This window comes from Sitodiplosis mosellana, unplaced genomic scaffold, assembly GCF_009176505.1.
Source record: "Sitodiplosis mosellana isolate CC-2019 unplaced genomic scaffold, AAFC_SMos_1.0 Smas_scaffold_47, whole genome shotgun sequence".
Lineage (NCBI taxonomy): Eukaryota > Metazoa > Arthropoda > Insecta > Diptera > Cecidomyiidae > Sitodiplosis > Sitodiplosis mosellana.
The window spans coordinates 1,232,357-1,249,099 of NW_022595289.1; the positions used below are offsets into that span (position 1 = coordinate 1,232,357).

General features: G+C 35.4%; 2 protein-coding genes across 8 annotated transcripts; one reads left to right on the forward strand and one right to left on the reverse strand.

The window, feature by feature from the left end:
* Positions 1–1,265: 1,265 nt before the first annotated feature.
* On the reverse strand, positions 1,266–7,612 carry LOC129570080 (prolyl 3-hydroxylase sudestada1). Of its 4 annotated transcripts, none has more exons than XM_055449477.1 (11): positions 7,186–7,600; positions 6,976–7,131; positions 3,708–3,798; positions 3,495–3,634; positions 3,230–3,430; positions 2,841–3,050; positions 2,666–2,766; positions 2,213–2,590; positions 1,985–2,126; positions 1,640–1,844; positions 1,266–1,571 (listed from the first exon to the last, which is right to left on the reverse strand). In XM_055449477.1, the coding sequence occupies exons 2-11, from the start codon at positions 7,049–7,051 to the stop codon at positions 1,457–1,459; spliced, it is 1,659 nt and encodes a 552-aa protein (XP_055305452.1). In that variant the 5' UTR covers positions 7,052–7,131; positions 7,186–7,600; the 3' UTR covers positions 1,266–1,456. The 4 variants fall into 4 exon arrangements, with proteins under 4 accessions (XP_055305452.1, XP_055305451.1, XP_055305450.1 ...); XM_055449476.1 differs by having other exon boundaries at positions 6,976–7,106; positions 7,186–7,587; XM_055449475.1 differs by lacking the exons at positions 1,266–1,571; positions 1,640–1,844; positions 1,985–2,126; ... (4 more) ...; positions 3,495–3,634; positions 3,708–3,798 and adding an exon at positions 3,841–6,346 and having other exon boundaries at positions 6,976–7,106; positions 7,186–7,612.
* Positions 7,613–8,810: 1,198 nt separating this feature from the next.
* Positions 8,811–15,909, forward strand: LOC129570081 (myosin-G heavy chain). Of its 4 annotated transcripts, none has more exons than XM_055449481.1 (5): positions 8,811–8,955; positions 9,186–10,438; positions 11,918–12,064; positions 12,381–15,038; positions 15,157–15,909. In XM_055449481.1, exons 2-5 carry the CDS (start codon positions 10,024–10,026, stop codon positions 15,183–15,185), a joined length of 3,249 nt encoding a protein of 1,082 aa, XP_055305456.1. In that variant the 5' UTR covers positions 8,811–8,955; positions 9,186–10,023; the 3' UTR covers positions 15,186–15,909. The 4 variants fall into 4 exon arrangements, with proteins under 4 accessions (XP_055305456.1, XP_055305454.1, XP_055305453.1 ...); XM_055449480.1 differs by having other exon boundaries at positions 8,926–9,079; XM_055449479.1 differs by having other exon boundaries at positions 12,381–15,909.
* Positions 15,910–16,743: the final 834 nt, after the last annotated feature.

The window sequence follows — 16,743 nt, forward strand, 5'->3', positions numbered from 1 at the left end:
CATCTCGGTATATGAAACCATATATACATTGTACGTTCATACAAGTACGAGAAGAACAGCGTGTGTATCACACTACGAAGAAGCAAGTCAGTATGTTGATACATGGAATCGCGCGAATGAACTTAAACATTAAAAATGCAAGTGGTACAAATTTTTCGCAGTCATCCTCATACGTTGCGCGCCTACAGAACACACCAGATGCAAATTTTTTGGCTTGCACACTATCCCACGTAAGTGGGCAACTTGAAGAAAAACATTACAATGCACGCAAAGACACACACAATGTCTTCGGATCACAAATGATATTTAATGGAATGAAATAGATCGTACCGTACCTATCACTAATGCTATTTCTTTTTTGGTAAAAACCAAAAATTACTCACTTACACAAATTAATAACATCATTGCTGCGGGCAATGAAAATTGGGCGGTCCGATCACAATAACCTACAAGTGTGTTCATATTTTGGAAGTTGCGGTTATAAAAGAAAACACATAATTAATAACACTTATATTGTTTTCAACAATAGATTAATGATATTTTCAACGATAAAAATAAACGCTTAGCCGGTGGTAAAAATAGATGAATTTTCAGCTTGCGTGATTTTCGTAAATGAATATTAATAGTAGTCAACGGTCGCATCCAACATACTGGATGTAAGTTAATTTTCCAAAAATTTTGATTTCTTCAAAAAAAAATTACCACCATACTAACACCGCTACAGAAAATAATTTGATTTTCCCATATGAAACGTATTTTTGAGTGTCAGAAATGTGGGCGAATGACCAAGAAAAAGAAAATGATTTATGCTAGTCAAGCTGTTCAGTAATTGTTGAGCAATATGATTCGATTTCTTTTGATGAACCACAACACATTCGAGATAGCATGATGAAAAATTGACACGTATTTTTTACGCGTAAAAGGAAATTTATAAAATACTTTTAAATTTAAATGATGACAAATGTTGTGATTCGTAAAAAAGGTACCAGATATTGTTTTAATACAAAATGACCTTCACCCATCAAATGAGACGAGATGGTTATACATAAATTTATCACTTTATTCATCCGAACTCTCAGATCACCGATCACTTCGGTCAGATTAAAAATGACCTACAAAAATGTACATTTGATACATGCTATATTTCGTTGATGAGCGTCACTTGATGGTCGTTTGAAGTGTTAGTTAAATTACAATTCCGGAACTTACCTCAAGCCATTCTTCAATTCAAAATAAAAAAAGAATATTCAATAAAAGATTAAAAGTTGAATGAAAGGATGTGGTTAAGTCCACGTTATGTTCATTCTATTTATTTAAAGTTGGCTACAATTATAGAATGTCAGCAAACATCGAAGTTTTTATTCTTTTAATGATTCGAAGGAAACACAGCTTTTTTAAAAATTAAACTTCATCACACATTATTCATAGTAATACTTGAAAAGAATCTTGGAATCATTCATTCAGCCTTGACTTTGATTGTTTTGTTCTTTTTAAAGTGTTTATAAATACTGCCAAAAGACAAAACGATAGGCAGCATTACCGGCAAAAATAGTGGAATATAAATGGCATACCTGGGCAAAAGGAAAAAAAGCAGTTAGAATACGTAAATAAAACAGAAGTGGAATGGGAAAAATCTTACTTTTGATCATCAGGGAAATAGAGAAGTGCCAATAAACTGGGATCGAAGAAGGCACGTTCCGAAGATTCGAAAGCTTTTCTAGCATACACAACAGCTTTGTCTAGATCGTTGTTTGACAAATGGGATTTTGCCTTGATAATATTGATGTAAGCGTCATTGATAGCCAGACCAACTTCATCATTGATCACTATATTACGGATTCCATCTAAAAAGATATTTGATTTTTGTTTAACACTTTGATTTTATTTTTCGAAAGAATACACCAGGCAATGATGCTCTGCTACGTTTTTATCAACAAACTTTAATTTGTTAAAGTTATAAAAAATGTGAATGAATAATATTTACCCAGCAACTGGATAAGTGATTGAAGAGTTGAAGTAGCTGAACTTATCAAGTGCACGGCACTGATACGCAAATGGCTGTCAATTTCCCATAATCGTGGTGTGATTGCTTCCCAAGGTATAATATTCGCACTCCGAATTGGAGTCTGTTTGACGAAACGTTATGTAAAAACTTCAGTTATGTCTAATGAATCTGATTTTAATAACGGAATCGTTCAATTATTTTACTTACATCAATATGAATGTCAATGATACGACGAGTCAGAAACAATGCTGTGTGCATAACGTTGTGTGAATTGATGTTAACCTCAACTTTTTCTTGATTCGACATCCACTTGGAGCATTCCTCTGTAGTTGGATTTGATATGATAATTCCACCCCATTTTAACGATAAAAAAGAGTCAATCGAATTATTATTGGCTCTTTGGCCTTTGGAATTGTACAAGTATAACGGGCTGTGATCACACGGTGGAATATAAACGATCAAATGAATTGTTGGATTTTCATGGATAGATATTCCCAATTTTCCTTCGACAGAAGTAATGATGTGCGGCAGATTTTCCTCCGTTACAGCATAGTGGACATCAGATTTGTTCGCAGCGTTCGACATCTAAATTGGTTGTCATTTATATTCTTTCGAATTTGTTGCTTTGCTGATTATTTTATTTAATGAATTTATCCGTACCTGTTTTTTTGCCAATTCAAATGGTACTTGATACTTCCATTGTGATTTTACTTTGAAATTTGAGACTGGTGTGATTTCCTCGACAAATGGCCGAATATATGCTAAACGATGAATGTTGGAGAAATCAATTTGTTTAATGTTCATCTTCAAATGAAAACTTTTTTCCGTTACTCACTGTCAATCGCTGTCCGCACATCCCAATTAACTTTCTGTTGATCTGGTCTTGGATGAAACACAGAGACCAATATGTCATAATTTTCACTTGGTGGTGCACTGGAGTCTACGTTTTTTCTACCATGCAGGCTGTGTGCTGTTTTGACCACTGATTGAAGCTTGGGAACTCTATATATCCATTGTGTTAGCACACGATAAATTTGCGTTGCAGCTAATTATGTCAATAACAAACAATGAATGAGTTTTAAGATTAATCGGGCAAATAGTCCATATTTTAGTTTCCAAACGTGTCTATCGGTTTACCAATTTTAGCATTTGGAAATCTGTTTTCTGTTTTTTAGCCTACTGAATTTAATCACAAAAACAGTCCAAGTTTCACAGAGTACTTACTTGTTTGACTAGATATTAATGCGCTCCGATCCGAAGTGACTAATATATCTTCGGTAAAGTTTGTCCATTCTAAAAACAGGAAGTTGCCTCTTTTGAGAGTATACTGCTTAAGAACAATCGATTCAAGCAAAGCTGGTGTCTTTGCATTTGAAACTAATGCATCTTCGATTCTTACGGCTTCAAACTTTATATTGAGAATATCTATAAAAGATTTATGATTTAGCTAGTTCAATGAGAAGGCAAACATATTTTTCTTTAAACACACCTTCCCTTGACATTAAATCGTTCAATTCATTAATCAGTAAATCGGATCTTTCCCTTGAATGTGTGAATATGTCAACTTTTGAAGATACTTTTATCTCATCGTCGTTGAGTAGATTTATGTTGGAATATGGCAACGGAACTCTTTAAGAAGCATTAATAGAACAATTCTGTGTAATTATTAAACCTATTGAAATAAAATCGTTGTAATTCGAACCTGTAAACCTCTGTGGTTTTATACCACATGGGAAATCCAATCACGATAATGATGAATGCAAACGCCAAAGAAGCCAAAATCCGTTGATTGTCTGAAAACAGAATAAAATAATAAGAAAAAACAAACGCGATGATTTTACTTGATTTTCTTTAGCTTTAATTGTATGAAAAAAAGAACGCTTTCTATTTACATTTACAAAATGTTAAAAGAAAATAATACATGTCTATTATTACTCATTCATATAACTTTATTGAATAAATGCAGAGCGTAGATTCTAACGGACTCGCTTAGTTTTTTCTTTGTGGCATTTCATCAAATTGCTTATGTTCATGGTACAAATATGTATTCCATGGAATACTATCAACAATGTAATCTATGTATATGATTGATATTTGGTTAAGATTTACAGTATTTATTTGAACGTTCCCCCCCCCCTCCGTAGTCTCATCTTATTTATTCCTTGTATGTGGCAAATAGAATGTAAACGTATTCATCGGGCTTGAGACTATTTTTGGAAATGTATTTGACAAATTTAGTTTGACCACTGAGTCTATAAACCAGGTTGAGTGAGTTATTTTTTGGATGAATGGTTAACAATGCATCTTCTTGTTGCAACTCTTCGAAGTTTTCATCATCGCTCGTCACTTCGCTGTTAGTGCTATCAAGGTCGCAGCTATCGCCATCATTGTTCTCATGAACAACTGCTCGAACCTCTATCTTTTGCGCTGTACAGGCTGAATTTATTGCAGCCACATTTTTCATGATTGCACTTTGTGAATCACTACTGATCAATGACAAATCTTCGGTGTTCGTTTCATCTTCAGATGTTTCTATTACCTTAGTATTGTTGCTTGATCCGCTCGCATTTTTGCATTGCTCTGTTGCATGCCTGGCATTTTTTGGCGTTTGTAATGGATTGGAAGTATATTTTATGGTTATTGGGCTCATTAAAGTGTCATCGATTCCACTTATTTCCATGCTACTGGCGGTTGCATCAGTTTCAGCGGTCGTGTTATATTCATTTGGACCTTGCGATGGACTTAGGTATGTGATTTTGCCGACACCATCACGAACATTGAAAAATAGTATTATGTCGAGAGCATCATCAGCGAATGAGGATGAGTCGCCAAGCAGCGTATAACAGCCCTGTGTGAATCGACACAGTTGCACCGAACAAGTGGGATTTCTTGCCTTAATACCATGGAAATCGAGCTCAGTGTATTCGTGCAACAAACCAAACATTGAATCCGATGTAAACAAAGTATACAGATCCTTTAGAGGGCCAGTTGACTGTGGAGTGAAATGCAGACTTTCGTATTTGCGTTGATTGGCCGGACCTTCAAGTACCCAATTTAACTCGGTATTATCTCTGAACTCTGATACGAGCAAATCAAAGAAATCAGATATTAAAAACATTTCTAGCGAAGCTTCGGATTTATCTTCAATGTGTTGTTGGATTCCTTGTTTCACTCGTTTACGTAAATAACATGAATTTATCCATTCGTTTAGATCTAAATCATCGGTGGGTGACTGATATTCCATTTTACTGATATCCAAATCACTGTCACTCTCCTCAATCGAGTCTGATATGATACTATTTTCATGCTCATCGATTGTTGCCGGACCGTGAAACCATCCGTTTATTGAAAGGCGTGGATAAACCAAATTGGTAACTTCACCAACTTGATGAAATGATTCCTTACACACTCGAAAGAATACGAATTGGTTGTTGCGTGGTGAAAACTTCTGTACAATTGGATATTTTGGTTGGCCTGTAAGTGGATCACTTTCAAAGAGCTCTAGAGCGCCTCCCATTTGCTCCGTCCATTCCTTACACCACGGAGATAAATAGTAGACAAAAGCAATTTGCCGATCGGACAACAGGTCATCGTGAACCAATAAAAAGTCGCCATAATTGTACATTGAACAGGATGCCGAGATCCGTGTTAGCGGTAGCCCCGTGATTTCTTTCATCCATGGTAGAAGATCGTTTTGAAGCATGTTATAAAAACTTTTCAACGCTGGCTTTGCGTTCGGTGGTAAATTTGCCAGATCAGTCGTTTGATGAAATTCATACAGATCCATTTGTTTTCGATGCCATTCCATTTGCGCCATTTCATCCACCAGTTGTTCTGTAAACGAACTTTTACCCAACAACTCAGAAATTATACACATTTTAAACGGTCTACTGTACAATTTCACACTGTCATTGTTGAACTTTTGGCAACCACCCATTTTGTCACTTGTACACCATTTCGCATTAAAGTCTTCCACAAAACTTTTGCTGGTAAGGCACGAATTCACGGACATCGATTTATGATTCGCGATTAATTTCGTAATGGAGTTTGAGTTATTTGAACGTACAGGTTTCTCTAATTGTTGTATGCTATCGTTCTCTTCGTTTTGACTGCAACTAGCAGGACTTTTTTCCTTCATCGCTTGTTCATCTTCGGGTGAACGTTTTAATGCATCTGAATGTTCATCGCTGCTTTCGATCATTGTCTCGATCTTTGGTTCACTTTTCACACCGGTCGATTTGTGTTGCACGGCATTTATACGCTTGGGCGACATTTGATGAACGTTTGAGTTTGGAGACGGTCTTTTTTGTGGAATAGATGACGACGGTTTTTCGATACCATCTGCAATTGGCAATAAAACCACGGTTCGTTTAAAATTCGTGTTAAATAGCACAAAATTCAAGTAAACTATTCATAGTTGTGTCTTTGTATTTCCTAATTATATTACTAAACTCACCTAATCACAGGCTATCTCTTTCTCTCTCTCTCTCTCTTCAAATACGGTAACATTGTATGACAACTAATTTGAACTTTTGATTTCGATTTCGATTTTCTTTACATTTGCACACAATATTCCGAAAACAATATGCAAGTTTTAGGTTATGTTATGATTGGTATTGAAGTGAGTGTACATCAAAGTAAACTTTGATAAAAAATATCATTTAAAATTGAGAGATTCGAAAACAAATTTTTTCTATAATTAACAAAAACAATCGATTCGATTTTCCTTTTGAAAATCCGATGAAAAATAATAAGTAGCCGAGTTCTTCATGCGGTTCAAGAACTCAACTTGAGCCAATTCAATGTTTACATATGTATGTAGCTATCATATTATAATACAAATATTATAGCCATGTGAATTTCAAGAAAATACTCGAATTATAAATGTAATAAAGAGAGATAATCATCTACTCAATTGAATAAAACGAATTCTTCTAAAAGCTATTTCTTCATTTGATGAATTAGTTTACCATTCTTTCGTTCCGCCAGCTCATTTATAGCGCTATCGATCTTCTGCTGATCTACCTCTCTGGAATCATCTGCCATAATTTAAATTCCCGCGTTGAGATTGACTATTCTTGAAGTTAAATTTGTATTTCGTCTGTTCAAAATAGAAAAAAAGAATACTTTGCTTGAATGGAGGAATTAATATCGAATATGAGAGAGAATACACAGCTTACTATTCATGCACGAATCATAAGAGGTACGGCTATCTTGTATTACTTCTTGATGGCATGAAGTGTCAAAATTTGATTGGAACAAAACGGATAATGAAACTATATATCATTTTGTTTCATTTGACCGCCGCATTATGAATGTTTAAATTTTTGAATTGAGCGTTTTACAGATTTGTTTTAGTTTAATAAAAAAAAATTACAATAATACTGTTGATTGGGTATAATGATCAAATTGTCGAAATAATGAAGAAAAGACGAAATTTTGAAATAAAATTAGTTTCTCTCGCATTGCTTTTTTCGTATTGAACATGAGTTTAAAAAATTGATTTTTTAGTGGCGCGATTGTGAAAAAAATGGAACCTTAAATACTGAAAATTAAATTTCAGCCTTAGTTCAGGACTAACTAAATGTTTGAAGTAGTGTCATGAATAATTTCAAATGACACAAACGCATCCGTTAGGTATGCATTATCTGCAACGCAACGCATACACATACCATGGGAACTAAAACGATTTTTTCCCACGCTGAAGGTAATTTTCTCATTGAATGTTCATTTTGTTTGTGTGAAACCGTCTAGTCTCCAATGTGAGCTGCTGCTGCTGCTGCTGCTGCATAATATACAAAAGCGCGTCCTCTATATGTGTGATATTTATGTGGCGTTTCATGAAATAGTAAGCTATGCAACGAGCAACGGAGCTGCTTAACACAAGTACATCTCACACTAACACATGAGCATTCACAGTATATTTTGAGAAAAGGTATTGCATTTAAGGGAACCATTGTGTTTGGTTTTAATTATTATTTTAAATCCAATGCAAACGTTAAAAATGAAATTTTTTAAATAGTTGATTTTCAATGCTGTATTTGAGTTTTAAATTTTTCAGAAAAAATATTTTCGAAATTTGAGTTTATATATTGAGGAATGAGTTATAGGAAAAATTATATTCTGAAGATTTTTTTTTGTCAATTTATCAAGTATTTTGATTCATTCATTCATAGCTGCACATGTTGTCACGTACTACGAGTGCAACTCTTACGATTCTGTATGATTGTATGAACGCATGAAAATGAGTGCAAACAAAGTAGAATGAGCCAAGCATACAAACAAAGACCCGACTAAACCCAAATGAAGTAAGCGACATTGAGGTATAGCAAGCAATAATAACGACGGATAAAATGGTGAATCGATGGCCGTCACAACTACATTGCTGTTGCTAGTGTGTATACATGACCAATATACATACGTACATTCCAGTTTAACGAATCTGTTGGTTCAGTTGGAGCGTAAGCATTAGGATGTCCCATTATTTTCATGTTTCAATTCATCTGTACTATGCATACAAAACTACCCATTCTCAGACAATACAGTTAAATTCAAACGTTGTAACATCTTAAATGTGGAAACCGATTGTTGAAGAGCAACTACAATATTTGAAAATGAAGAATTTATTGAAATGCTCTGTCGAAATAAATGTGAATGGTGTCGTGAACACATACACCCTAAAACCAATGGTATACAAAATACAACCACATAAAGCATAAACTACTACTGCGTATGTTACAGCACCATATTTAGGGTTTTTGTTTATGTATGTATCACAGAACTCTTGATCGTTTTACACAGGAAAGGAGAGGAAACAAAACTACAAAAACGTTAACACGACGAGAGAAAAAAACGTACGAGAAAGCAGACCGACAATACCAATTTATGTTTACGTGCATGTCTGAATATGGGTGTATGCGTGTCTGGCTGTGTATTTGTGGGTAGAAAATGTACGAAGTTTAATAATTCCGGTGTCAAATACAATTCCACATAAAGTTTTTTTCGCTCTTAAGTTTCAGTATTCTGTGCATTTTTCCGTTCGTTTAAATTACGTTTAGTTATTGAATATTAAAAGTAATCGAAGCATCTAACTACTCCAAAATGAATAAAATCAAATGGAATGCATCAAATTGTTGATTGTTTGTTGCTTTGGTTCAGTTTTTAGATCTTTTTTTTGCAGTTTTCGCTGTTCTTTCTCTTGATAATTTGGTGTGTGATGTGAGTGGATCCAATGAAAGGAAAGAAAGAGAGAAAATAAGTGACGAAAACAGACACAACACATATAGTAAAGATGTGAAATGGTCGACGATTTTAGTTAGTTTTTTTTTTTCTTTTTCGATTGTACTTGGAATTTTTAACAAATGTTGTCAGCAGGTGGACACTGTGACTGGTAAAAAGACAAGAAGCAATATCAAAGATAAAAAAGCATCAAAAACAAGATAAAGCAACGAAACAAATAATTTAAATTACAAAGATTAAACACGATATACAAATAAATATTAAATTGATCGCTGATATTGTGATCTCTGTGCCATTTTCAATATGAATTTTCGTGTAATATTACAAACAAAACAGTAGTTGCGCCAAACTCTGCTAAAATGTGATTTTTTTCCACAACACCGTGATAATAATTTTCGTAGTCTGGAGAATCAATTTAAAGAAAAAAAATGAGAATGGTTTGGTAAACCGATTGACAATTGAGTTTGTAGTGAAGCAAAATTATGTGAAATGATCTAACGAGCGCATATTGATTATCCTGGGATTTATTCAACCCAATCGATGATATCACACATATCGTTTAGTACTATTATCGTTCGGCCTGGAAAAAGGAACAATTTTGATAAAATTATTAACACATAAAGACCTAAATATTTAATCAAACTTCATGCGTTTGATGAATGCAAGTGTGGCAGATTTTCGGTGGTGCATGCGACAGCAAAGGCACAGCGTAATGAAACCATCGATAACAATCGATTAGAACGGAAATTAAATGCATAACATTAACAAAATGTGCAAAAATGACAGATGAACATGGAATGTTAAGAAACGGTAGCATAGATAGTGTTGGTACAGCTGGCAGGGAATTGAATTTTGATTCAACTGCATCATCGAGCTCAACCGTGACCACCACAACCAATTCAGTGAATACCACTTTACCAAATAATGACGGAAACAATAATGAAAATTCAACAGCAGCACAAAATAATAGTGATCGGCAACCCCAATCGCAATCACATTCACCCATCGATACACAAAATGGCAACAATAATGCGGACAATTTTGTGAGCACAAGTAACGGCAACTATAGCAGTGGCTCTGGAAACGGAAGCAATGCCAATAGTAAACAACCAAATCATAGCGTAAACTACTCGAATAGCAATAACGGGAGCCCATTGAATAACGTGTGTGGAGGGCGATTGCAATTTTTCAAAGGTAAACTAGCATTATTTTAATAATTCTTCAAAATAAATTACTGAATCAGCTTGTGACTTTTTTTCCATTGCGATAATGACGTGACAATACGTCAATGAATACGCTCATCAACGGTGTAAATTGATTCCTCTCTTGTATGATCTTGATAATCCTGATATAGATTATAGAATGCCTATAAATAATAAAATCCTATGCAAAAAATCCTATGTCCTCTTTAAATGCATAATTTCTGTATATTCCTCCTGGTCGGTGTATCTTTAATTAACTCTTTTTCTCTCTCTCTCAAATATTAATTTGAGCATTTAACCGAATATTCAAAATTATGCGTAAATGTGACCAGTTCCACAATATTTGTTACAAAAAAAGTGCAACTACTTTCGTTGCCGATGCCGATGCTATTGTTGCTGTACGTACTTGCCTCAAACGCGAACGCGTGGGCGTGTGCAATGTGCACATAATATCAAAGCATACGTGTGGCATATTATTCAAGTAGTTGAGCTTGGTTAGTAGTTGATCAAGTATTCTAATCCATCTCTTCTCTTCTCTACACTTTTGATTTGAATCGAATAGAACACATCACTTACCGTTCCAGGCTAAATCACGCCATTCATACAACACGACTCGTTCGAATTGTGTTTTTTCTTCTGTTCTTCGTCTTCAACTTCTTTTATGAGTACAGTACGCTTCGTGCTGTCATTGCGTTTGTTTTGGTCTTAAACTGAAGAAGAAATAAGTAAATTTAAATAATTGTGTTTTATAAGAAGAAAAGAAAAACGTAGGGGGAACGAAGAATGAATGCCGGTCTGTGCTAAGCCTAAAACATAAAGACATCGCACTCAGACCAATCTACGTTAGACTAACGTAATTATATGATTATACGAAAACACAACGTAGCACAAGCCAAAGTCAAGATACCATAACGCATTCAATGCAATAACAATAAATAATAAAGAATTTAAAAATCGAAAGATTGCTCGCAAACAACACGTATATGTCTACATATATGTGTATGTGTATGGCTTTTTTCTTTCTTCTTTTCTGTTTTTCCTCTTCATCACCGTCATTAGTTTTGTCGTTTCCTTTTTCCACTCTTTGGCGCAATATGTAGATCCGCGATCTAGCGTGCAGTTAAATTCGAAACTTTAAATCGTCGCCTCTTTGGAAATACTCTACTTGTACTCGTTTATTATTCATTTAAATAATAATGAACAACGCCAATGGACAACATGTTTAAAGTGTCGAAATGAATACAGAGTAAATGCATATGGTAGAAACTTATCATTTCCCAATGGGGTGTTGAATGACGAATAAAAAAAATTGGAATACAAGCAATAGCATCTCCGAATACTGGTTAACTACTAAATCGTAGATCTCTTAAATTAAAATGGCATAGGAGTTCATCCAATCATATTAGAATTGGCATACATGAGATTGAATTATTAAGTGAGAATAATTTTTACTTTGTTTGGTTTTTCACAGATGGAAAATTTATTCTTGAGTTGGCTAGGTCAAAGGAGGGAGACCGAGGATGGATTTCTGTGCCTAGAAAGACGTACTGGCCCCCAGCTGCACTATCACAGAATAACTTGAATAATCATAAAAACGAAAGTTCAACATCGCTTAGCTGTAAGTCGTACGATTGATTTCAAATAGAACCTACAACAATATATGTATCCGAAAAATCTGGGGGTAGTTTAACACAATTTATTTCCCCACTTGTTGCGATTAAGGCAAACGATGTTCAGTTTATCAAAAATTGTATAATGGCAACATATTCAGACTTAAACTATTGAACTATAGTGGAGACTAAAACAAGTTATAGCTAAAAATCATCGTAAATCTATTCATATGCAATCGAACACTTCTTTAAGTCAAAATTCGAAAAAAAAATGAATTAATAGAGTAAGTAAGTAATAATCATCATATGTATATTTTTCCACAGTTTCTGATGACAACAGCTCCATTCAGTCTTCTCCTTGGCAACGTGACCATAGTTGGAAACAGTTATCACCACGCAAAAATATTTCAAAAGATTTGAATCTTTATTATTATCGTCCGGCAGCACTGGCCCTAAGTGAAGCATCAAAATTAGTGTCGAAATATGTTCGCCGTCAACCGCACTCGAGAAGGAATCACAGCACTGTACGGTACGCGAAATGTAGTGTACAGAAACCATCATTGCTTAAAGTAAAGGAGGAGAAGATCGACATAGACATTGACGAAAAGAATAAAATAGATGATTCAAACGAAAGAAATGATAAAGGACAGGATATGGGAGACACTGTGGACAGTTCAAATGGCAAGGCTGAGAATAAATTAAACAGCGATGATGATAAAATGAGCCACAAAGACAGTGATGGAATCAATTCAAAATTCAAAGGATCGATAGCTGCAGAAGATATTAAAATTGAAAATAGTTCAAAGAGTGATGAAGCAACACATTTGAGAAATTGTCGCAAAAGGCAAACGGTACGATCGTCATCCAACTTGAGCGGTGTAATAGAGAAGCTTATTGCTAGGGTATCTGAAAAACCGGTGAATGTTACGTCCACCCAGACTGGACTTGGGATTCAGTTCTCCGCTTCGTCAAGATCTAATGAATTATTTTTTCCACATCAACATGTCTCTCCACGAAAGCGAATCCTAAGAGAATTCGAAAAGGTCTCTCTTGAAGACCGAAATTCATCAACTCAAAAACGATCTCGGTCTAAGAGCAGTGCATCTACCGATTTTGCAATGGTTGGTAGTTCAAAACCGTCTGGTTCAAACTATTCGATTGTGGTGGCACAGCATACTGCGAGCATAGCGTGCAACAATAAAGAGGAAAACAGTCGTATGGCAAATGGAACTCCGCCGAGAAGCTCCAATTCAATGGATGTAACATCGTCGGACAAATCATTCAAAGGCTCACGAATAATGTCGTCTAACGTCAATCAATCGAAGAGTAGTCAATCGCACACATCAACTGAAACTTCATTACAGCCGGTGTCGAAACCAATCAGTAATTACAGTATTATATCGCTTTTGGGGCATAATAATTCCACCAATAATAGTGAAAGAAATGAAATTAACACTGAAGAAAAACCCAACAATGAAAATAGAAGATCTCCCAGATCGCCTATGTCATATAATCATCAAATTTTGTCCAGCAATCGTTCGACATTCGTACCGAAGAAAAAATCTCCTACCAACAGCGGAAGTGCGTTAGTCAACTCGCCGACTAATTATCGTAGCACTCGTTCACCAGACATAAACAGTCCGAGCCCGGGACTTCAGCAGAATTCACACCACAATCGATATCATCCAGCATCGTTATCATCGCCGACATCTAGTTTTCATCCATATTTATCATCATCTCGCGCCTCACCATTAAGTTCTGGTACATTATCACCGACCGATCTATATCGTCATCGGTCGTATCGCACAACTGCGTCACCGAGTACAATGAGCAACAGCAGCGTGAGCGGCTTAACACACCAATATGCATCTCTAAACGGATCACCGACAGCTTTTGCTAATCGATACTCACCATCCACATACAGCGGTAGCACTAAAACATCCCCGACACAGTCATCACAAACGTCTAGCCTATCATCAGCGTACAATGTTAGCAACCTGTTACCCCAAACCTACGATGTAAATGCTTCAAATGTGAGTGAAAATCAACGATACTCACCAAATCCAAAGCACCGATCCAGTGATTGGTCACCTGCCCGGAATTCGGCGGTGTCAGGTCGAAGTAGCCCATCAAACTACGCAAACAGTAATAACAGTTTGTCCACAACAACGATTCCGAAAAAGACTGCATCTATTCGTCAAAAATATGGATCTCTAAGTCCAAATGGTTTCGCATGTGGTACTAATAGTGAGAATGCGTTGTCAACTAAACTTGAATCAAACTCGGTGAAAAAGTCAATGAGCGAATCCATTGTGGATGCAAAACCTTTAGCGAAACGATCAAAATCGCCAACTGAGCCGCCCAAAAAACCGCAAGCACAGGAGATTTACGAGAAAGATTTACAAGCACGATACAATGCCGAAATAGCTGCCATGCATCATCAATCATTGATAGCGTCAGCATTACAACAGCAAGCGGCAAGTAGTCCGTTCTATCATATGTACGCGGGGAATAATTTACATGGCGCCAATATACCTCCATCGATGAGTGCTGCCGCTGCCGCAGCATATATGAACCCATTGTATTATCATCATCCCGCCAGCGAATTATTCCGGAAATCCCATCCATCTGCTGCGATGGATCTCCTGCATAAAAATCTGGTTCCATCTTGGATGGATCCGTACAATGCATCTTCAATGATGCATTATCCCCAAATGCCCGGATCGGCATTGATTTCTGACAAATCACCATTAGCGGCGGCAAAAAATCAAAATGAGGTTCATTCGATGGTAATGTCGCCGTACAGCCTGGGTAGAACGGTTTCTGCTAGAGACCAACATTCCACCGACATTGATATGTGGAACGCAACCGATGGTAAAAAGACAAGACCCACATCGCCCGCCACTTCCGCATTTCGACGACAATCACAGCAATTCAGTGATTGCGAACCAATCTCACTTATAAAAGATGAACCAAGTTCAGGTAAATATGTTAATCGATCAATCCATAAATAGTGAATTGGCGAAAGTGTTGAAACCTACAAATAGTATAGTTATTCTATAATTAACATCATTTTTTGTTTACCTTTTTTTCCTTTCAGACGTTCCATTAAATTTATCGAAGCATTAAATAATTATCATGGAGTAGGAGTAATTATAATTTTTATTTTTATTTCTCTATTCTCACGATTCGTAAGTCAATATTAGGACGAGAATAACTCACATTTTGCTGTTAAGTAACGATAGCGCAAACTAGTTCTACGAAAATTAAACCGATGCATTATCTATTTGATGATTTTTTATTGCGTTTAAGCAACAAATGCGCACACCGACAAAACTCAAAATTTCAGAAGAAAAGAAACGCGCAAGTTTATTCAAATGCATCAAATGTATTTGGAAAGGGCTTGAGATTGAATCATGCTCCACAGTGGTAAAAATTTTTCGAAATAAGTTTTTCAAATCGATTTGATTTGTATATAAAAGCAGACAAATATCCATTGATAAGAAGCGAAACCTGTATGTCTCTTGTTCGAAATAGGTATTTTGTGTTATACGAAAAGTGGTTGATCGAGGAACAGTTTGCACTTAAGAATATATTTCGAGTCGAACAATATTTATAAAATTTAGTTCAATTTTTCTCCTAAAAATTATTGTAAAGACTGGAACAATTTCATTAATTAATAAGCGCAATGGACACATCAATCATATCGAAAATATCTCAATGATTGTTCTTTTTTTTAACGCACATGCATCCATAAGGGACGGTATCAAACAAAATAGCAGTGACATTTTGTAAATAGTTATTGGATTTCTTGGAATAAATATGCTAAAATGTGGGATTTATGCAAACACAATAGATTACTAGAGACAAATACTCATTCTGCAACCCGAAAATGGTGCCTTCTGGAAACAACAAATTTTATGACTACAAACATTGATTTTTCTACATCAAGTAAATAAGCAGCACACAAGCTCACTCACATTTTATAATAAGTAACATCATACCCGAAAAATGCATGTTCATTAAAAGTCGTATTGGGCTTGTTATACTTATGTTGCTCACATTATTCATTTTCGTAATTTGGTAAATAGCCGTGAGCTCCCTAGAAACGATTTTTTTTTCTAGATTTTGGGAATTTACTACTATTTTCCGTAGAAACGTCCTTGAATTAATTGAAAGCAAACGACACTCAGATTGAAAAGTGCATCATAACAATATTTTTATTGAATAAATCTCGTCATTGTTGTGATGTAGTTTTCATCTGGAGAAAGTTATTCGGACGCCATATGTCAATATATGATTGAAACTGTGTCACCGAATAAAAAGCTCTTCGATGATGGTTCAATTTTCTCGATGATGGTTCGATTGGTGTAGGGAATATGAATTGGATAATGTGGGTGCATTTGAGGAGTTAACTTGAAACGTTAAAAGAAGATTGAAAATATTAATCAAATCGACAACAAATATTCGAAGCAACGTGTGCAATTTTCGAAGAAATACCTTTTAAGATTGACTGTCAAATATATTTTAATCTGATGCGTTTTGCTGGCAGATATGAAAAAATTGAAAATTAATTCGCATAAATACGGTCTAATATTGCAACGATTTAATTGGAAAACCTGAACAATCGAGCTTTTGTTCCATGGTTATGTAGAATTACGTCAAATGTATTTCGAAGGAACAAGAT

Bases quoted from the DNA above. Each gene is read 5' to 3' on its own strand.
- LOC129570081 (XM_055449479.1), top strand. From the start codon at position 10,024: ATGACAGATGAACATGGAATGTTAAGAAACGGTAGCATAGATAGTGTT. The intron at 10,439-11,917 runs GTAAACTAGCAT...GGTTTTTCACAG, and splicing joins GCGATTGCAATTTTTCAAAG to ATGGAAAATTTATTCTTGAG. The intron at 12,065-12,380 runs GTAAGTCGTACG...ATTTTTCCACAG, and splicing joins AAGTTCAACATCGCTTAGCT to TTTCTGATGACAACAGCTCC.
- LOC129570080 (XM_055449475.1), bottom strand. From the start codon at position 7,051: ATGGCAGATGATTCCAGAGAGGTAGATCAGCAGAAGATCGATAGCGCT. The intron at 6,347-6,975 runs GTAAACTAATTC...TGCCAATTGCAG, and splicing joins GCTGGCGGAACGAAAGAATG to ATGGTATCGAAAAACCGTCG.